The 22,341-nt window shown below is 40.2% G+C and overlaps 1 protein-coding gene across 1 annotated transcript in view; it reads left to right on the top strand.

Annotated features, from left to right (window-relative positions):
- Positions 1 to 21,874, top strand: part of IGF1R (insulin like growth factor 1 receptor) — a 322,256-nt gene extending 300,382 nt beyond the window's left edge. Inside the window, exons 18-21 of the mRNA XM_029066648.2 lie at positions 393 to 552; positions 3,750 to 3,879; positions 7,941 to 8,075; positions 14,150 to 21,874. Of these exons, the coding sequence (XP_028922481.1) occupies positions 393 to 552; positions 3,750 to 3,879; positions 7,941 to 8,075; positions 14,150 to 14,516 (792 nt within the window). The 3' untranslated portion in view covers positions 14,517 to 21,874. The remainder of the gene's footprint in view (positions 1 to 392; positions 553 to 3,749; positions 3,880 to 7,940; positions 8,076 to 14,149) is intronic.
- Positions 21,875 to 22,341: the final 467 nt, after the last annotated feature.

Below are 22,341 nucleotides of genomic sequence, written 5' to 3'. Positions count from 1 at the left end.
GTAGTTTGAAAGTGGTAAACCTTTGGATTAAAATAGACATGCATTTCTGGGAACCTGAGTAAAATAGAATTCTGAATACCAAAAATGACTTGTTTCACTTTAAACATTTTGGTATCTCCCCAAAATAGAAAGTGCTAGAATAAAGGAGTGCTAATTGGTGTTTCTCTTTGTAGCTGATATTGATGTGGTGAGAGAGAATGCGCACATGATTTTTACCACTAAGCAGATGCTATGGTCTACATAATAATATATTACTTTCATAGTAGCCCTGATTTCCTAGTAGACTGGCTTGTGGCAGTCAGATTGAGAAAAATCATATTGCTTGCGCTGAAGACTTCGGGTGGGTACAAATCCCTAATTTCTCACATTCAGATGTTATTAATATCAATCAGAATAATCCAGGCCAGGCCCCTCCAACTTTAAAGAAGATGATTCAGATGGCTGGAGAGATTGCCGATGGTATGGCTTACCTCAATGCCAATAAGTTTGTCCACCGAGACCTTGCCGCAAGGAATTGCATGGTGGCTGAAGATTTCACTGTCAAAATTGGAGGTGTGTGTCCCCTTTGCCTTTCCCACTTCAAACAAATGGGTTTTCAAAAGCAGCTTTTTAATTCATTCTTGTTTGTTTGTTGTTCTCCCTTTAATCTGATCACTGAGTATGTTTAAGTATGTCACGTTTAATTGCTGCTTATGTAGTAATTCTTTTCAGTATCTCTGTATGCAGAGTATCACAAAATGGTACTTGGGGTAGCCCTAGTAGCTCGGAGATGTTAGTGCACAAGTTGATGTTTTAATTAAGTGAATTTTACGTACACAGTAGATATAAATCCTGCTAATGTTTGGATGATTTTCCCAGTCTAAAATCCAACTTTTAATCATCTTTTTCTCTTCTGAGGCATTTTACTAGAACAATGCTCATGGTCATCTTTAAGATATCTTTAAATTTTTCAACTTGGATAGAAAATCTGAGTCTTGAAAAATGGATATTAAAGGCAAATCTGCACACATTATCTTGATGGCATTTAAAGGGCTGAGAAGCAGTGTGGCTTACTGGATAGAGCACAGGCCTGGGGTCAGAAGGACCTAGCTTCTAATCCTAGCTTCACCATTAGTCTGCCCTTGGGCAAGTCATTTAACAGCTTCACCACTAGTCTGCCCTTGGGCAAGTCATTTAACCTCTCTGTTCCTCAGTTACCTCATCTGTAAAATAGGTATTAAGACTGAGCCCCAAGTAGCACATGGCCTTTGTCAAGCCTGATTATCTTGTATCTACCCCAGCACTTAGAACAGTGCCTGGCACATAGTCAGCACTTAACAAATACCATAAAAAATGCCCCAAACTGGTTTCACCAACCTTTAGCAGCAACTTGAGATAGTAAAACTATCTCTTTCCTCTTCATTACCCTATTCCAGGCAAAACCTTTTTTTTGTTTGTTTGCCGTCTAATTAAAATGCCTCGGGTAATCTAGACCATTTTTTGTTTTCTTTTTAAATGTGTATAATAAAGCATGTAAGAAGCTTTTTTTTTAAGCCAAGGCAGTCACTTTGATATGCTTCATATGTTCATAAAAATATATGTATTCTGGAATATAAAACCTTTTTTTTGGAAAGATTTGCATTTCACTTTAAAATAATGAATTAGGAAATAGTCTCTCAATCTATTGCTTTCCTTTATACTGGAAGAAAACAAAATTTTATATTCTTTTTACAATAGCTCTGGTTTGTAAATGTTTTGTTTTCCTAATAGGCCATAATGATCTCCTAAATAATTACACCCCTAAGCAATGTTTCCACTTTAATTTTTTTTGTTGTAGTACAAATATTTCAAATTGAATTAGTGAGCTAACACAAAATTATGTAGATGAATGGATTCCAAAAATTATGAAGTAAAAGTTTTGGTGCACCTATCCTTTTAAGACCAGTCTCTAACAGGCTAGAGAGTAGGTAATGGAGTGACATTACTTGCTATATGATTTTGTTGTTTCCTGAAGAATTCTTGTACGGAGTATGGAGGTAGAAGGCTTAAGATGCCTTGGGAGAAAATATTGGCGAGACTAATAGAAGTGAATGTTGTCTCAGTTGACTCCCAGGAGCATTGGATCCAGTGGCATCAATCCCAGTTTTACTCCTTGTCAGTCAGTCATATTTATTGAGCTCTTACTGTGTGCAGAGCACTGTACTAAGCTCTTGGGAGTGTTCAATAAAACAATAAAAGGACACATGCCCTGCCCACAACAATCTTACAGAGTAGACTCCTTGGTCACCTTCATCTGCTAGTTTCATTCACTTCTCTCATTATTTCCTGGCTCCACCTAAGTTTTCTCCCTCTCCCCTGGAATTCTGACTGTTTCACAGATAATTTATTCTTGTTGAAGGAGATGCCCTTCCACTGATGTCTTTCATTCTGAAAAGCCTGGTCATATAGGAGATGAATCATGGATTGATTCCATAAAAATTTAAGCCCAAACCATCTAGAATATGATTCACTATTAATGTTTAGAGAACATGTTAAATATAAACTTTAATTTTATTTTCCCTATGGAAGGAGATTCCTTTCAACTGACTGCCTTTTATTTTGAAAATACTGGTCATAAAGGCGATGGACCGTGGATTTATTCCATAGGTTTAAGCCCTAACCATCTAGGTTATGATTTACTATTAGTGTTTAAAGAACACATTAAATATAAACTTTTACTTTATTTTCCTCTATATTTTCAGCAAAAGGTGCTTTTTTTCTGTAAGCAAGTCTGATTCCTAGTAAAGGGAGCTGTTTTATATTTTTGTTGCAGTTGAAACTAATAACATTCTCTTTCATTTGCTTAACTTTTGGATTAATTTACAGGCCACAGACTTTTTTGACTTAATTTAATTTTTAGCTGGCTTTCTGTTTTCTCCTGATCCTCAATATTTTTATCCTCTTAGAGTGTGAGCTCCTTTTGGATAGGGAACATGTCTACCAACCCTGTTCATTCAATAGTATTTATTGAGCACTTACTATGTGCAGAACACTGTACTAAGCGCTTGGAATGTACAATTTGGCAACAGATAGAGATAATCCCTGCCCAATGATGGGCTCACAGTCTAAACGGGGAAGACAGACAGCAGAGCACAACAGAACAAAACAAAAAAACAATATTATTAAGATAAATAGAATCAAGAGGATGTACACCTCAACTCTGTTGTATTGTTCTCTCCCAAACACTTAGTACAGTGCTCTGCACACAGTAAGCAATTAATAAATACCACTGATTAAGTGACTAATAGTGATTTCCAATTACAAAAATGATTAAGTGTTTTGCAAGTACACGTCAAACTCCAGTCCCCTAAGCCAGGCTTTGAAACTATCTTTCCCACCTGCCAGATGATGATGATAATCTCTCTTCTGGCCTCCCAACAGTACTAGAAGAATTGTTGGTCATGTTCAATAGGGGAGATAATAGCCATGTGTTCTACCAATCATATTTTTTGAAGGCTTACTGTGTGACTGTTCTAAGTGCTTAGGAGAGTACAATACAGCAGTATAACTGAGTTGGTAGACAAGTTCACTGTCCACAACAAGCATGCTATGTAAATCAATCAATTATATTTATTGAGCGCTTACTGTGTGCAGAACACTATACCAAGTGCTTGGAAGAGTACAATATATAACAAAGGTGATGGACATGCTCCCTACCCAGAGTGAGACTCATTTCTCTCTGGGGACATTTGGTAAACCTTATGTCTAGATTTTCCCTTCTTACCTTACAGATTTTGGCATGACAAGAGACATCTATGAGACAGATTACTACCGAAAGGGAGGTAAAGGCTTGCTGCCCGTCCGCTGGATGTCCCCTGAATCCCTTAAGGATGGAGTCTTCACAACACACTCCGACGTCTGGTAATGAAAAATGTCTTGAACGAACTATAACTCTCCAGCAATTATTTTTGACATAAAGATCATTAAGGGAAATAAGAAAGTTTATTCAATCCCAGATTTCCCTGTTTTCCAAGATTTCCTCTCCCTCTTTTGCTCTGTCCTAAACCCATTTCTACTTGTGAAGGATTCCCTTTCGGGCCAGATTCCCTATGGGGGCTACCTTTTGAAGGGCTCTTATTAGAGATACATCCAGCCCAAGGAAGAATGTTAGGTTTGCAACCTTAAATAAAGCTTGGGGGAATGCGAGAATTCTTTAAAGCAGCAGCTATAAAGCAGCAGCCATTTTACCAGATGTCACACACAAATCCACACCAGGTGGCTTGGTTTCCATGGAAAAAACCGAGACATCCTTCTCAGAAGTCCTGGGCGGTGCCAGAAACACAAAAGAACTCATATCTCGGACCTTACTTATAAAGAATGATTCCATAGCTTGAACTGCCTTTTTAAAAGTTGACATAGAAAGCGTATGTCTCTTGATTAACATATTTTCCTTTCACCCCAGTCTGTTTATATTGCTTTTTTTCCCTCCTCCATCTTGGTATTCTCTGTTGCTGACTCACTAATAGTATAGGATGGAATTTTTCTTCTTTAATAATGAAGAACCCCATGGGGTATAGAAAGAAGTTCATCACTTGGGTGACTACAGAGAATTCCAAATGGCACCTTCTTTTTTTTTTTTAACCCCTGTCTCACCAGTGTGTGGTGAAGTGTTTAGGTTCTGCAGTGTAATTGACAGTCTTGGCCAAAGGTTCACTATGCTGGCACTCAGACCTTCTGAAGTATCACATGGTTTCTTGGCTCTCCTGACAAGGGATCATATTGCTGGTGTGTTACGGAAATTGCAGTTGTTTACTTCCAACTGTCTAGATGACAGCAGAGAAAAACTATTTAAATAGTAACCTGGGAGATTTTTTTTTTTAACCTCATGAGCCTTTTGCAGACCACAGACTGTAGTCTTAGTTTGAGAGACAGGTGCCTATCCGAAATACCATTTGAATATGACACAGCAAAACATCATTACTTCACTACAAAGCCAAGCTGTAGAACGGGTGTGAAATAACCCTGTCCAAGTGGGTGACCCCTATACCTGCCAAAATATGCTATATTGTTTTTTGTGGATAGAAATGAGAGTAAGAGAGATCCTGTAAATAGTGCAGAAGCTGGTTCCAGCGACATTCTTTTTAACTCTTGTTGAACGGGGCCAAAGAAAGATTTATATTAGACAGCATTTCTACTCCCCTGTGCAGTTGCATAGGACTGATAAGAAAAAATATGTTCAAATAGTAGGGTACCATTAATAATTCATCACATTCCAAATGTCTAGAATGTTTGAATACTACAGCAATGGAGATGCTCTTTTGCAGTGTTTGAGACTAGGCAAAGACAATGTTAGAGAGTTATTAAAAGAGATGAGAGATCTCTTCCCTTCCTCTTCTGACCCTCCTTTGAAGTGCCCTTTTTGTCCCCTCTTTGGACTTCTCTCGGTATTTCCAGTCATCTTTCCATTCCTCAAAAACCTCCGTTAGTCACCAGTGCAATACACAAGAACTCCTTATAATTGTCTTCAGGGTTCTCCACCAGCTCTCCCTGTTTTACATTTTGGCTTGCATTACCCCACTATTCCCTAGTTTGTCCTCATTCTGCTTCTTGAGCTCACCTTCTATCACTATACTGTTCCTGGCTCCACCACCTCTGACTCCTTGCTCATACTGTTCACCAGGTGTGAAACTCACTTCGCCTCTCCACCCCATTTCCCCCACGCACGCATGCATATCTGGTGGAACAGAGTCCTTGGAGCCCTCCTAAGTCATCACTTCCCCCAGGAAATCTCCTTTGATTGATCCTATTAGAAAGAGATTGGAACTGCGAGTCAGGAGACCTGGGTTTGAATCCTAGCTCCTCCACTGCCTTACCGTTTGACCCTGAGCAAGTCTGTCACTCACCCTCTCTGGACTTCAGTTTCCTCATCTGTAAAATAGGGATGTGTTAGATTGTGAGTCCTTTGTGGGACAGTGATTGTGTCCAGTCGTAGAACTGTAGAACCATGTATTTACCCCAGTAGCACATAGGAAGGGCCTTTATTATTATAATTATTGTTATCATTATTATTATTAACACCCTAGTTGCATCAGTCACCCTTAGCCCTTCTGCACTTCCTATCCTCAGCACTTACGTACAGATGTAGTATTTATATATTCAATCACTTATTCAGCTGTTTCATCATGAACACATTTGTACTAGTTCCTGCTAAATCTTAGTTCTTCCTCATGCTCTCTCTATGTGTGAATACTTCTTGTCTGTCAGATTCCCTCGATATTTTGCTGATGGGAAAGTCTTTGTATGTGCATAATGTGGTTGGAACTTTGGGTCCTGCAAGGGCCTTTTCATCAACAGACCCACCCATAGAGGAAATTCACCTTCAGTAATATCTTTGTGTTTAAAAGACAATATATATCAAATTGCAAACTCCTTGACATCAGGGGACATGGTTCTTGTTTCTGTTATGGTCTCCCAAGCCCTCAGTACAGTGTTTTTCACTCAAGTACTCAGCAAATACCATTAATCAATTGATTTCCCCTTCTAATTCTCATTCACTCCTTCCCCCTCCAAATTGAAGTTTTTTCATTCATTCATTCAATTTGAAGCAGCATCCTCTTTGATGAAAATTTTGGATATTTTGAAATACCAAACTTGTACTTTATAAAAATGTATTTACATTAGGAAATGAATTTCTTTAAACTTATTTGGAGCAGAAGCTAATTGACCTATATAAAACCTGTAGGCAAAGTGGGGCCCAAGTTCTGCAGCCCCCCAGTCTATCCTGTGATTCTTTTGACTCTCCGGTGGCCATTGAATAGTCTTGAGGGAGCACAAGAGTCCCAAAAAGGTTTATGTTCTTGATTTCCAAAACATAAAACATCTCTTTAAAAATAATGAGAAAAGGAAGCAGCCATTTCTCCGATTAACTCTGGAACGGAATCTCTGCATTCTGAAACATGCAAGTTCACATAAGCAGCATGCCTCCATGGCTGGAAGTTCTCTAAGGTTTCCCCATGTTTGAAATGTGGTACAGTACAACAAATGACATGATTTCTATTTTTACTGTTTTGAGGCTTGGTCAAAGAATAACCTCAGGACATTTTAGAAGTGATTGGTTCTCATTCTTATGTCTTTGCACCACGCCACTTTGTGCATTACACAATGGTTATGCCACTTTTCAGGGACAATATTGTTCCTTTAACCAGTGCTCTAAATCAGGTGGTCATCTTTCACTTATAGATTAGTTCCCCTTATGTCTTATGCCGTCGCGTCATCTTCACTCTATGGACACATCCCTCCCAGAATGCCCCACTTATGTACATATCTATTTTATATTTTCATAGTCATCATCAGTGAATGCTTACTAGTTGCACAGCACTGTACCAAGTGCTTTGGAGAGTACAGCACAACAGTGTAGCACAATAGAGAAGCAGAGTGGCTTAGTGGAAAGAGCACGGGCTTGGGAGTCAGAGGTCATGGGTTCTCTTCCCAGCCAGCTGTGTGACTTTGGGCAAGTCACTTAACTTTTCTGGGCCTTAGTTACCTCATCTTGAAAATGGGATGAAGATTGTGAGCCCCACGTGGGACAACCTGATTACCTTGCATCTACCCCAGGGCTTAGAATAGTGCTTGGCACATAGTAAGCACTTAGCAAATGCCATCATCATCATTATTATTATTGAGTTGGCAGACACAGTCCCTGTCCACAGCCAGCCTGCATTCTAGAGAGGAAGACAAGACATAAATATAAATATATCTTTATCTGGACTATGAACCCCGTGTGGGACAGATTGTGTCCAGATGGACTAACCTGTATCTACCCCAATGCTTAGACCAGTGCTTGACATATAGTAAGTGCTTAACAAATACTCTGAGATGAAGAAGAAATTGTTGGAGAGCATTGTTACGAAACCATGACTGCTTTATACCTATAAGAACTAAATATTATTAGCATTTCATATGTCTTTTCTGTGTCCTTTTAGGTCGTTTGGAGTTGTCCTATGGGAGATTGCGACACTAGCAGAGCAGCCATATCAGGGCATGTCTAATGAACAAGTTCTTCGCTTCGTAATGGAGGGCGGCCTTCTGGAGAAACCAGACAATTGCCCCGATATGTTGTATGTATTATCCAGGCTTCTCTTCTTTTTTTCCACTTCAGTTCATCTGTGGGTTTTTCACCTCTCAATTGTCTCTTCTAAGGGGTTGTTAAAACTAAGATTGTAGTCTCCTTGTGTCCAGGAATCGTGTCTACCAGTTCTATTATATGGTACTTTCCCAAGTGCTTTGTATAGCAAATCAAGAACCATAGAGTGTGGTAAAATAAGTCTTACCCTTGGTGCTGTTGGAATTTCCTTTGCTTGATGTCTCAGATCTCTAGTTCCATTTGGCTCATTTGGGGGGCAGACACACGGTTGGAACAACAGTCCCAGGTCTTGGTGTTTTCGGCAGTGGTTATGCATCTGCCCAATCCACTTGTCCCAGGCCCCTAAAAGAGCACTGCAAAGGCCCAAGTTTAATTACCCAGAGGCTTCAGTTAAGAACATATAAATGACTATTAGGAACTCCATTTAAGAGCCCTTTTATTCACTTAAAACTATTAGCAAATAGAAAAACAGTGGGTCAGGATTTCTTGTGTCTCATGTAGATAAAAAGTACATCATTTTCTTTTACTTTAAATTCTGTTTATTACCACAGTCATGGTGATTCTCTGAGATAAATATTTTCGCCCTCTTTGCTTAAGAGCATAAAAAGAGCATGAGGCATATGACTAATATTAACGGCATTCACTTAAGCCTCATTTTAGCCAACTGATTGGAACATGCTTTCGTCAGCTTTTCATTGTTTAGAACCTTCTCTTCCCAGGCTTAGTTCTCTGAGCATTTATGAAGCTGTATCGCTCAAACTCACTTTGTCACAAAAACCCTACGGCTTTCAGATTCTAAAATTTGAAAGTGACCGATCTAGGTATGTGATTCTCCATAGATTACAGTGAATTAGTGTGCTATTGAAAACAATTTTGAGGACCCGGCTCATGCTAGGTTTTAGTTGAATATATTGCACTGTGGCTCCAGAAAAGGAGGAGCAGCTCATATAAGAAGGCACCATGTAACTGAGAGGCTTTGCCACTTCATGTGGTGCTCCCTTGATTATTATTGAGAGAGAGCGAGAGTAGTCCTGCAGGTCTGCAGTTCTCTGGGGCTAGTGTCCAAGGTAAGAGTAACACATCTGTTACTTGTGCCTTCAAGAGGCAGCAGGTTATTTTTTCAAGAAGCTTCCCAAATTCGTGAAAGGTAACTGAATGCTTCAGGCATTGCCTGTCGACTTGGAGATAAGACAAATCTGTGAATGCAGCAAGCTCTCCTGTAATGCAGATTTTCATTTCATGTTTTGGATAGAATGATATGGTGAAATTGAGGACTGTTCTTCTACAATTTGCAGTTACATTGCAACAGAATGAAATGTAATGTTGAAAGAGTGGGATGCTATAACACCAATTATTCTTAAGACAAAATTTTTCAAGAATGATGTCAAAAAAGCTGACTATACATATCGGAAAAGGGTGTTGGCTTGTTAGTCAGAAATTGTTTTCCTGCTTTAATGACCCGCTGGGAAGACTGCATTTTGGATTAATACTAAACCTCTGTACTTTGAAGAAAAACTAAGTTTTTAGGACCTAGACATTATTTCTGCTGAGCTGATGACCCATCTATTTTTCCCAGATCTCCACTGGGTTGGGTCTGAAGGTAAAGATTCCTACTAATGAGAGGAATCCGACGCAGAGGTTACGTGACAGTCTTTAAGCAGGTCTCAACAAGCCTGTGTGTTCAAGAATAGCACTTGGTTCCTACAGGATTTTTGTCTATAAGATTAAGACATTCCTCAGTAGTAGTAATAGTATTTATTAAATATTTATTGCATATGGAGCTAAACTTATCAGTGCACTAGATGCCTTTATGTATTTGGTTCAATCCCAGATATTTGTATCAGACAAAATTACACTGAAATGTTTTTTTGTTTGGGTTTTTTTTGTTAAAGGAAAAGATGAGGAGATGGAATAAGGTTATTAGATATTAAGCAGACACTCCCCTCATACTACTTGTATTCCAAAAAAATAAATTACAGACCTGTCAACCAAAACGAATAGGTTTTTTGTTGGATTATATTTGGCATTATTCTTGAGCTGAACAGGTAGAATAACAGTAGAGTCTTAAGGAAGACTGGAAGGAATGAAAGGAGCTCCTCTTTCTGCTCAGCATAGAGGTACAAAATGAAGATAGATTATTGAGGATATACTTGCCAACCAAGCTGAATATTGTATAAGTGCCACCATTAAAGGCTAATGCTTATCCCAGAATATGTGCAGGTTGGAGAGAACTGGTAAAGAGCCGGAGGATCCAGAGATTAGATTGTTTCCCATGGGAACCGAGACACAACAGGGAGTGTGAGATCAATGCAGGCTTTATCTCTTTGTGGAGTTTCTCTCTTGCCTCCCATAAATTTATTTTTCTCTCTCAAAGTATTTTTGGGAACTCAAAGTGATTTACCACAAAAAAGAAATCTTAAAACACACCTGCAAGGGAGGAAAGACAAGACAATTTCTGTTTACAGCTCAAAGTAAAGACAGAATTTAGTGGGGAGATAGCCGAATGGTAGAAAATGTCCTTGCTGCTCAAACTCCTGGGAGAATTGTTCACTCTTGCAATAACTGAAAGACAGAAAAGGAAGTTAATTGAGTCTTTGGGTGAGGGCACCTGTTCTCTCCTTCCTCTTCACTATTGATGAATATTGTTATTGGGGTCTTGTAGAAGAGGAGCCTGAACAGATAGGAGTATTCAGAAATTAACTCAAAATGGAGGCTGAAACTCTTGAAAATCCAGATCTAAGACTTTCAGAGGCCTGTTGGACATTTGGGTGCCAGAATTGCCCCATTCTGCTGCTCCTCACAAACATGGAGACTCTTTTTCCTCACTCCTGAGCACTCTCATAATTGAGAGACTTTTAATGTGCAATCCCTTTCTAATGATGCAGCAGTTAGGTAGGCAACAAGGAAAATGATACTCTGCTGAACTCACCTTGACCGTACAAGGATCAGCAGCAGAAAAACTCTGAAGAATGGTTGCCACTTAATTTTTCAATTTCCCAATCACTGTGTGCTGTTTTTTTGTGTGGCTGACTAGAAGACATATATTGTTCGAGGTTCTGGCCCAGAATTTGGAGCACACGAAGAGCAATCAAACTTAAAGAAATCAGTGTTTCCAGATTGTTTGGCAGTTAAATGAAATATGTAGTAGTAAGTAATCCTTTCAAATGCCATAATTTGTTTATCCTGTCGCTGCTCCACACAACAGAGAGCAGATAGAAGTCAAACCCGAGTCGAAATTCAGCTCAGCAAATGTATGACTTGGGAGGTAATGTTTCACCCCCTCTCAAAACTTTGCTTAGTTGCCCTCATTATGTATGCCCTAGCCACAGTCCCCACCATGGATTTTGCCCTCTGGTAAACTTTGTAACGTAGGAACAGCTACAGTCACAGTGACACCGGTGGTATGTTGGAATCCAAAATGCTTTCGATTCCTGGGTTTTGTGTAGGGATCTGTTCTGCTTACCCAGTTTCTCTTTTTGGCTAGCCCCCCTTTAACAAAGCCTAAGGGCCATTAGGTCCACAGGCAAACCAGTGTCTGCAGAAGGTACTCTGACCCAGCCTGGTTGTAAAGTAAGGATCATTCATTTTGTCCTGAATCACAATTGTTTCAAGTTAATTATGGTTTCTGCTAGGTGCAGAATATATTAAAAGTCAATGAGACTTCACAAGGAATTTTTTTCCTTTCATCCTTTTAATGCCACACTTCTCTTTCTATGTAGTTTGCTGTCGTTTGCAAAAGGCAAAGACAGAATAGTCAATTGAGGTACCCAGTGTTCTTGTGGCCCTGAAGGCCAAAAATGTCACAGGTGGGTCAAGTCCTGAAAAATGTATAGACATCATAAAAGAAAGAGTTAGTTTTATCAGCTCATAAACCCTTTCAGAGTCTACTGGAAAGTTTTCTTGTTTGAGATAGTGTAAACAGGGTCTTGAATCCCACAGAGGAAAAAAAAACTTCCTTTTATGGGAAGCCTTGGAAGGTTTTTGAATCTGGAATGGTTTAAAAGAAGCATCACATGTCCTTGTTTGTGCTGATGTCACATGCATTACTCCACTGCTTGTGGTATCTCCTCAGCATTGCCCCTAGGCCACAGAACTCCGAGCCAGGGAATATCGAGTGTTCTTGGCTCCAGCTGATGCTTCTATTCAGGGACATACCAGTCAGCTAGAGAGGAAAGAGCAGTGAAGTAACAGAAATGGATTTCATGTATTTATGTCACATGTTTTGTTTTGTTTTTTTCTCTTGGTGGGAAGTGAGGGTATTGGTGACAAAACAGTTTTCTTGAAGTGTCTGTTTGCTCAGAGAAAGATGAAGGAAACTAATGCCAGTGACCTGATTTTAAAGGCCAAATGTCCCATTGTTTGGCACTGCAGCTGGGGGCTCAGAGGGCAGGGGTTGGAAAACCTTTCAGCACTCTGTTTGAGGTGAAACTCTCTATCAGGCTTGGCTTGTAAAGGAGGGTGGGTGAATAGTATTTACATATGACTGGACATCACCATTCCCTCTCTCCTCCACTAGCTGAGAGGCACAGCCAGATTCGTTGAACAGGGTAAAAAGTGTCAGTCCTCCCTCCCTCTCGAGCTTATTTTGCCTCCAGTGAACATGGACTTGAAGCCCTTAACTAAGAAACTATTATATGGAACAGAGAACTTGGTGGATTAATCTTAATATTGTCTTTTTTCATGCTCAGGAAAACCATGGGAAATAATTATTTTCTGGTTCCCATCTGAATTTCTTTGGGTTGTGTTTTAAACAATTTGCCAACCAGTGTTAGGTGGTCCCCATCTATACAAGGAAACTGGCTGGGTTGGGTAGAATTTCTTCTTTTCACCCAATAAAGGTTTACCAGAAGCTGTCATCTTTGGGAGGGAACACAATATCCAGAACTTCTGTAGTAGCTTTATTTTTAGAAATGAAAATACTCTTGGCTTTCAGAAAGATCCCACCAGGAAATATCATAAAAAATTTGCCTACTTCCTCACTCCCCACACCCAGTTATGTAATTAGGACTGACAGTTTTCTTATTAATTTTCTTTAGGTATTAGGATCATTTAGCTGATTTTTCTCTAACCCATATTAATAAAAGACACCCTCCATCTCCAGCATACACTGCCCTATTATTCAGCAACCTTGTTGCGTCGCCTACTCCCCAAGGAACATCATCATTGCAACATCATCATCAACAGTAGTGTTCTTTTTCATTGTTTGTTGTTTCACATTATGGTGATTTTGTTTAACCACTGTGCAACTTTTTCCTTGCAAATACACCATTAAGAAAGGGTTTAAGCCAGTGGATGACTTATGCTTTAAAAGCCTACGGCCATAATAGAACTAGAAAATGAGCACAGGATTATTGTTTTTCCCCTCAAAAAGCAGCAGTCCAGCACAGTTTTGCCTTTCTGATTTTTGCAGATTCCTAAATTGGTTGTGATTATCAGAAATTGTAATTCTATTAAAACTTGGCAGAAGGACCACCCCTCTTTTTCATACACCATCAGCTAATGGGGAAGCAGCGTGGCTCAGTGGAAAGAGCCTGGGCTTCGGAGTCAGAGGTCATGGGTTCGAATGCTGGCTCTGCCACTTGTCAGCTGTGTGACTGTGGGAGAGTCACTTAACTTCTCCGGGCCTCAGTTACCTCATCTGTAAAATGGGGATTAACTGTGAGCCTCACGTGGGATGACCTGATTACCCTGTATCTCTCCCAGCGCTTAGAACAGTGCTCTGCACATAGTAAGCACTTAACGAATACCAACATTATTATTAATGCAGACTTTTGCCATCCAACTAGCCATTCACATCTACAGTTGGGTAAACTGTGAAGCCTCTCTGGCTTTTCTTACAAGTGCCCTTTTTGGAAGGACAGTGACAGAATAATCCCTTGGTCAACCAAGATTGGGAAACTCAGTCTTTTGGATGGAGGTTGGGTAAAACTAGTAGCTTTCACGTGACTTAAAAAATAAAAAAAGCAAAGCCTCCCACAAATCACAAGGGGGAGGGCATATGGGTGTCTTTTTCTCCCTGAGACAGTTGTGTCTCTGCTTCAATTTCAGGTTTGAATTGATGCGCATGTGCTGGCAGTACAACCCCAAAATGCGTCCTTCTTTCCTGGAGATCATTGGCAGCATCAAAGATGAGCTGGATCCAGCCTTCAAGGAGGTATCCTTCTTCTATAGTGAAGAGAACAAGCCTCCAGACACAGAAGAGCTTGATCTGGAGACTGAGAACATGGAGAGCATTCCCTTAGACCCCTCCTCCACCCTTCAGCCCTCCGAGAAACACTCAGGACACAAAGCCGAGAATGGGCCCGGGGTGGTGGTCCTCCGGGCCAGTTTTGATGAGAGGCAGCCCTACGCGCACATGAATGGAGGACGCAAAAACGAAAGGGCCTTACCTTTGCCCCAGTCTTCGGCCTGCTGATCCTAGGCACCAGAATCTCGTGCAAACAGTCTCTTTCTCTTCTTCTATCTCCCTCTCCCTCCCTCACTTCTTCTCTTATATCTCTTTCTCTCTCTCTCAGACATACACACACACACACACACACACACACGTGGCAGTGGGGAGGAAGAAAGGAATTTAATGATATGGTCAAAAGCCTACTGTACCTCAGTGGATCTTCAGAACTGCCATTGCTGCACTAAGGAGAACCCACTTTTCAGTCAACACATTGATGATTTTTCTTTTTTCAATATGCAGCCAGATGTTTGTTTCAGTTAACAACTCCAAACGTGGGGCATGAAGTGGGCCTTTTAAAAAACTTTAATAATACTAGCATCAGAAAACTAGTGATCCTATTTTTACTCTCTCTCTTTCTCCCTTTCTTTCTCACTCTCTCTTTTTCTCCTCTCATTGATCTCCCCTTCTATGCTTCCTTTCTGTACCCCCTTTTTTCTGTCCCTCTGCCACCTCTGCTTCAAAAGGAAAAATCTGTCTGCGTGCAAGTCTAACCAGAAAGCACTTTTTTCAGATCAAAGAAATGGCTGGCCAATTGACTCCCCGTTATCCCATGCAAGCACCTGCCTAACACTATAGGTCTTTATAAAAGAACTAAGAGACTGGATTTTTAACATTGCTGTCTAACCTTTTTAGGAACACCTGAATTTAAAAAGGCCATCATTTGTCCAAGATTATTACCATTTTCAGCGCTGCCAAATTTTGCCAAAAAACCCGAACTTTCCTTTTTTCCTCTCTTTCTTTTTTTTTTGTAGGCGTGGAAGGAGCACTGTAATCAATTGCTCCATTTCAAAGAAATACTGATCAATACACTCCAATCATACACTGGTATTCTTTTTACATTTCACTTTAAGGAGAAATCAAATTGCTTTTGTCTCAATTATTGTTATTTTGGGGAACTAGACAAAAGCATGACTTTCTGGTGATGAAGACAGGGGAAGAAGGAAGGAAGGCCTCCCTGCCCCCAAGGATTCTGGAGAAAACTGGCAGTGGTGAGCCAAAATCACACAGTCGCGCAAAAATTCAACCATACGCCAAAAAACAAAACAAAAATAGAAGCAACCATCCATGAAACAAGCCGGAAGGGATCTCCAGTACTGCAGCCTGCCCCCTGTGGCAGGTTTGTATGGGGAAAAATTAAAGCTTAACAATTGAGAAGAAAAAGCAGTAAATGGATTCAAGCATATTACGCTTTGTTGACATTTTCTCTCTGTTATTGACTTCTTGAAGGGTCTTACAGTTCTATGTTAGACCGTGGATCATTTGCATACACATTGTCTTTCGTGTCACTTTTATAACTTTTTTACGGTTCAGATACTCATCTATATGTCTGTACAGAAAAAGCTGCTATTTTTTTTGTTCTTTATCTTTGTGGATTTAATCTATGAAAACCTTCAGGTCTACCCCCTCTCCTTCTCCCCTCACCTTCCCCCACTCCAACAAACTTCTTATGCTTTGTACTATAGTACTATAGTGTGTAACTTTGTTCCTCCTCTCCCAGTAATTGATACTTGTATAACATGATTTGCCATGAACTGTTTGATGCCTTTTTATAAATACATTTCCTCCTTTTTTTTTCCATTAGTTCTTTTACAACATGGTGGCTGTGTGGGTGCCAGGCTCATGGGAGAACCGGGCAGAGGACTCCAGGTGACCTAGCACACTTAAGTGTGTCTTGCGGTTCCGTGTCCTCCTCCCCCTCCACCCACACAGTGCTCGAGTCTGTTACAGTGCAAGGCATGATACAAACTCAGGTCAGAAAAAAGGTTAAATGTTTAATACATTCTTGTTCAATGTTCATATTCATCATTGTTCAAGAGTTTCACCTTCTTTTTCCCTTGCCTTTATTTTGGTTATCTCTCTCTCTCTCTCTCTCTCTCTCACACACGCACACACACACACACACACACTTTTTTAATTGTTGAGTATAACAGTGGTTTAACTGCAAACACCACGCTTTTGGGTCACTATTTAAAATGAAAAAACCAACAACAAACACTCCCCCCAACACCCCAATATTTTAACCCTTCTATCCCGTGAACAGCAAGCTGCCCGATCAAGCAGTGGAGAGTGTAGAGCAATGGAAATGGTCATTGTCATGCATTGCCCTATTTCCAATTGGTGATTTTTGAAGCAAGGGATCTCCAGGCTGCCCCTTGTCAATTGGTGGCCACTTGCAAAGCCTTAGAATGCAATCTCTAAGGACAACTGGGTGGGCTAACTTGGCGAGCAGCTTTTAAGGGCTGCCTTCCAGACCAAGAGCGCATGTCAGAACTGAGCTCTAAGTAGCTTGCACTTAATTCATTTGCAACAACCTCAATGTATGGGGTAGGGCAGGAAAACCAAGGAGCCATAGCTATTACCCATCTTAAGCATCCATAGCACCAGTCCCCTGAGTGCTGGCAGCTAAAGGGGTTGTTCTGGGATGGAAAATGTACATTTTTGAGTTAGAACAAAGAAATCAAATATAATGATAGTTGTGACTGGAGAATACAAAAGAAAAACAATGTTTGTAGTGCTTTTGCTTGTGTAGTTAAGTCCCACTATCTTCTCTAGCTCTGTCCCATAGTTATTTTTCCTGTTTCAAAAAAAGGAAAAAGTTAATTTAGAAGGTATTCTATGTAGGACTTTTTTATTTATTTTTGTGATATCAGTTTAAATCACTGTAGAAATGCCCCATAATAAATTTAAATACTGAGACAAGAGTTTTGTGTATGACAGGGGGACAGTTTTTGATTTTTTTCAAACATTTATCTACCTCACTCTTATTTTTTATATGTATATATAAAAAAAAAGAATACATCTCACATTTCTCAGCACCTGACAATATGCCGTTGATACTGGTAACCTCATTCACACTACAGACCACATACACTAGGTTCTGGAGAGGAGTGGCCAGTACTTTAAGGGGTCCCAGCATTATTATATCTCTTCTGTCTTCTAACATTTCCAAGCAGCTTGCCTTTCGATCATGTTTTTATTGAGGGAGAGGGGAGGCAGAGCGCCAAGAATTGTATGTGGCTGCAAACAATCCTTTGAGGAGGGTTTCCAGATTGCCCCTGCATTGTTTGTGTATGTCACCTCCAGGGCTGCTGTGGCAGCCCAGAATAAAATGTCTGCGTGTCTGTTCTGAGTCAGATGATAGCTGTCCCCAAAAGGGACTGCTCTGTGAGGATTAAATGGTGAATAATTTATTCATTACAAGGGCCTGTTGTTTACAAGGTTGGAAGGATGTGTTAGGGGGAGGAGAGGCAGGCTGCGGGTAAGTGAGGGAAACAATCAACAATTCTGGTAAAATCCCATAGATGCGAATAAGTGTTTTTTGCTGTTGCCTCTCACCCCAAGTGACATTAAGAGATTTAGCCAGAATCAAGGCCCAGGAAATCCACAGTAGGGAGCAATGCTGCTACTGCCTGTTAAATTGATCAGGAAGATGTTGCTTCTTTGAGACTTTCTCTTTGCCACTTCTTTAGTAAAGAGCAGCAGAGTCTTCAAAGGTAATGCTGATCCCAACCAAATAAAATGTTCCAAATAGAAACTTAGGCTCCCTTTCCCTCACCCTGCTGTCATGCGTGTTTTACCCTCTAGAAAAGGAAAGTGCTCAGCAACCCTATGGATTCTGAGGGACCAGCTAGTCCAGGCTAACCCCCATCCAGGAACGTCTAACTGCTCTTACTGTGTACTTCCCAGAGCGCAGTTCCGCCATTTGCGTGATATAGTGTGTGTCTCCTGAATGCTGGCAGGTTCCCTTGTGGGAACCAGGCATGTATCTAAATGATGTGGTAGTGGGTGAATATGGCCTCTTAAAAAATACAGCACTGCAGTGATGGCTTTAGAGGGTACTCGCTCTCGGAGAGAGCACTGGTCTCTGAAGGCCTCTGGCCTTCCCCGTGTCAATAAAGAAATGTAGCTTTATCAGGGCTTTATTCTAATGCACAGGTGACCCCATGATGTAGTGACCCCTCCTCTCTTTTGCACATACTGATTTCCACAACTGGAGATCTGCAGATCATTCAGCTGGCTATGAGGGTTTCGTTAAAACTGTCCAAGTTTTTTTTGTTTGTTTGTTTTGTGGGTGGTTTAAAAAATAGTAGGAAAAAACACTAACAAGATAGAGCCCATCATAATAAACATTTCAGAAGCACTTAAATGAAAGAGAACATCCATGTATTCGATGGTGCAGTCATCTTTCCTGGACCAAACCACCTTAACTCTACCATGGCATTTTATAAATCACAAGCCTAATTTCATGTAGATTTCCCCTGCTGCTTTTGATTTTCTTTTTGTGCGTTTCAAATAGCTTTATGAACCTGAGTTGTGGCACTGTCCATACCATCTTTTTGAGGGTAAATCACACTGCTTTAGTAATGTGAACCACTGAGAATTAACATCAGCTTGGAATTGACTTTAAAATCATCGTTTATGCCACCCTTTCTGACACCTACCACCAGATAATTAGTTTTTGAGAGTTTGAGCTTCAACAGGATTAAACAAAAAAGTATATATATTGCTGATGTTCTCGTTCGTGAGGTGGGGGAAGGGGGAAGTGAACGATGATGAAAAGCTGTACTGAAAGATTTCACAGTGGTGAAACACAGTGGCCGCTATGGAGGGAACAAACACTTAGGTTTGGCACCAGACTCCTCTTAAGTTGGTATAGTGGTACAGAAGGTGGTTTGGTAAAAAGGAAGGTGGCTATTGTGGAACTACAGACATGTGTCATGCTTGGTATTCAATACAAAGTTCCCTTTTTCACTTCTGTGGAGACAATAGAAACAGAAGCCAAGTAGGATACTACATATGAGGCCAGTTCGTTCCACCAAAGTCTCTTTCTCAGTGTGGCACCTCTGTTCTTGAAGCTTGTTTTAAGTGATGTACGCCTCTGCTGTGGCTGGTTCGCACTGAAGCTCCTGTAAGTGTGCAAGCCCAGGGTGCCCTGGTTGCCAGATGGAATTGCCGGCAGGTCCCCTGGCCACAACTGAGAATTGTTTCGTCCAATTCCGGTTGAGAACCATGGTGCACTCTTTTCAGTGGTAAAGCTCCACAAAATGCCCCACTCATTCCAGTAGTATCAGTGATGTATTTGGGTTTTGTCGGGTTTTTTTCTCTGTTACTCTTTCTGTTTGTCAATTGTATATTATTTCCTGGGCAAAGCAACAAGGGAGGACAAGTACAAAAGATCCACTCCTGATAACCAGTGGTGAAAGTCAAGCATGTAACTCCACTCCTAACTAGTCGGAGGTGATGTAGATGAAAATTTCAGAGAGGCTATTGAGAATAAGAACTTATTGCCAGAGATGCTGAAGATACAGACCTAGGAAGGCAGGGGGATTTTTGTTTTATTTTTTGGGGGGGGGAGGGGGGAGGGAAGAGGGGAGGGAGTGCAACACAGATGAATGGTCCATTTTGAGTAAAGATGCCTGGATGATCTTGGATGTTTTCAGGGATGTTCCAGGCAGGAGGATGTGATGGTGGGCTGTGGTGATGAAAAGGAATGAAAAGATGATGGAATTGATAACGCATATTTACAAGGGTACAGGGCTTGGTGAAAGTTTGAGGTAGTGCCTGAGCCTTGATGGTTTCTGAGGGTGGCAGACTATAACAGGCCTCAGAAATCATATTGGATCATTTGGTTCTTGTAAATAAACATTGTTAATGTACCAGTTGAAAAAACCTTAACAAGAAATTTTTTATTTGAATTGGTCAGTGACAAATTGTGCCAGTTTCAGCACTCCTGTTTTTTTGCAAGTACCTAATTATGATCATTCATTTCTTTTGTGTGTGTTTGTGTGTGTGTGTGCACATGTGTATGTGTGTGTGTGTGGGTGCGTGTATATGTTCTAGCATCTTTTTTGTAAACGTTATCTTAATTAGTAATTCATTAGCATTTTCAAAAGGGCTCTTAAGTCCAGTAGATTACGGGTAGTCAGTTGACAAAGATCTGGTTTACAAGAACTAATTAAATGTTTCATTGCATTTTTGTAAGTACATAGAATAATTTTATAAGATGTTTGTAGTTTCTAAATGCCTAAAATAATTTAACAGGCACCTTTTTCTGTGTGTGTGTGTGTCTGTGTGCATGTGTTTGTCTGTGTGTGTATGTAACGTATGTATGTGATGTGTGGATGTGGTCAATTTTTTGAGGGTTGCAGTTTACTAGCTAGCTTTACAATATGCCAAAAAGGATTTTTAAGGTGTCCAAGCCGTAATTCATCCCTTTTTCCCAAGCTTTGTGCCCTGGCATATAGTGGATGAATGATGATGGAAGAAAAAGTTCTGTATCTTCAGTATCTTGGTCTTCTAGAACACTCTGGCTGGTGTGGTCATTTCACTTTACAGAGCAGTGAATTGAAAAGATTGAAAGAACCTCATTGGTTGTGGAAACAGAATAGGTGTTGCTGCTAAACAGTCTTAGTTCCTGGTTTTATTGGTTACTGTAGTTGTCATCTAATGCCAGAGAAGCTGAAGGATTTGACTACCCAACAGATGCAGCACAACAAAACAGTTTTCAAAATGGTCACCACATACAGAATAATTACAAAACTACAAATTCTGAAGGCAAAACATACAATTTTGATAGATTCATAGTACCATGATTGAAGCTTTGTTGAAACTAACAAGAAAGGGTCCTTATTTATTTGTATTTAAAGGAGAATATGGAAGTTACATTTTCCCTCCCCCTCCCATCCTTTTTGTAGTACAAGAAAAATTGGTTTCTTGCTTTTTCTCTCCCCCTTTTCCCTACCCCATCATAGCCATCCCCCAACCCTTCCTTTCTGTCCTCTCCCCATCCTGAGCCCTATTCAGTTTCTGAACAGTTATGGACAGTGTATATGCCTTGAGAAAACACCTTTCTGTTTTCTAAACCAGTGAGGTTTTGAGATGAAAGGATTGGCCAGAGTTTGTCTACCTCTGGGACAAAAACTAAACCAGAAAGCGCTATGGAACTGATGCATTGCAAATACAACATTTTCCAAGTTTTCTTGTTTAAAAAAAGTTTTTTAAAAAAATGAAAAAAGTAATAACATGGCCAATTTGTTACATAAAATGACTTTCTGTGTATAAATTATTCCTAAAGAAATTCCTGTGTTTATATTAAAATGAATCAGTAGATGAAAAAAATTTCAAAATGTTTTTGTATATTCTGTTGTAAGAATTTATTCCTGTTATTGCGATATACTCTGGATTCTTTACATTATGAAAAAAAGAAACTTTGTCTATTTTGAATGGCTGAAGCGAAGGCTACTTTAGTTTCTCTTACTCTGCTTTTTTCTAGTAGTTACAGTACTACATGATTTAAGTTAAATAAAAGAATTCTGTATGCATTTTGCTGTCAACCTCTGATTTTGTTCACTTCATCGGATAGAATGGAGGGAGAATAGTTGATGGTGTGTAGACGGTAGGCTGGGGTGGGAGAGGGGGCGCTGTCACCGGTGTCATTTAATAATGTTAGTATTTGTTAAGCGCTTACTATGTGCAGAGCACTGTTCTAAGCGCTGGGGTAGATACAGGGTAATCAGGTTGTCCCACATGAGGCTCACAGTTAATCCCCATTTTACAGATGAGGTAACTGAGGCCCAGAGAAGTTGTGACTTAACCACAGTCACACAGCTGACAAGTGGCAGAGCCGTGATTTGAACCCATGACTTCTGACTCCAAAGCCCAGGCTCTTTCCACTGAGCCACGCTGCTTCTCATTTGAAACAGTTAACTACAAAGTTCTCAGCAAAATGAATCCCTAGCCATCAAGAAGTCAAGTTGTAAATCATCAGGGAAGCCCTGAGGGTTACCCG

This window comes from Ornithorhynchus anatinus, chromosome 5 (assembly GCF_004115215.2).
Source record: "Ornithorhynchus anatinus isolate Pmale09 chromosome 5, mOrnAna1.pri.v4, whole genome shotgun sequence".
Lineage (NCBI taxonomy): Eukaryota > Metazoa > Chordata > Mammalia > Monotremata > Ornithorhynchidae > Ornithorhynchus > Ornithorhynchus anatinus.
Note: the sequence above shows the minus strand (reverse complement) of the source record. Positions and strands in the feature narration are given on the sequence as shown.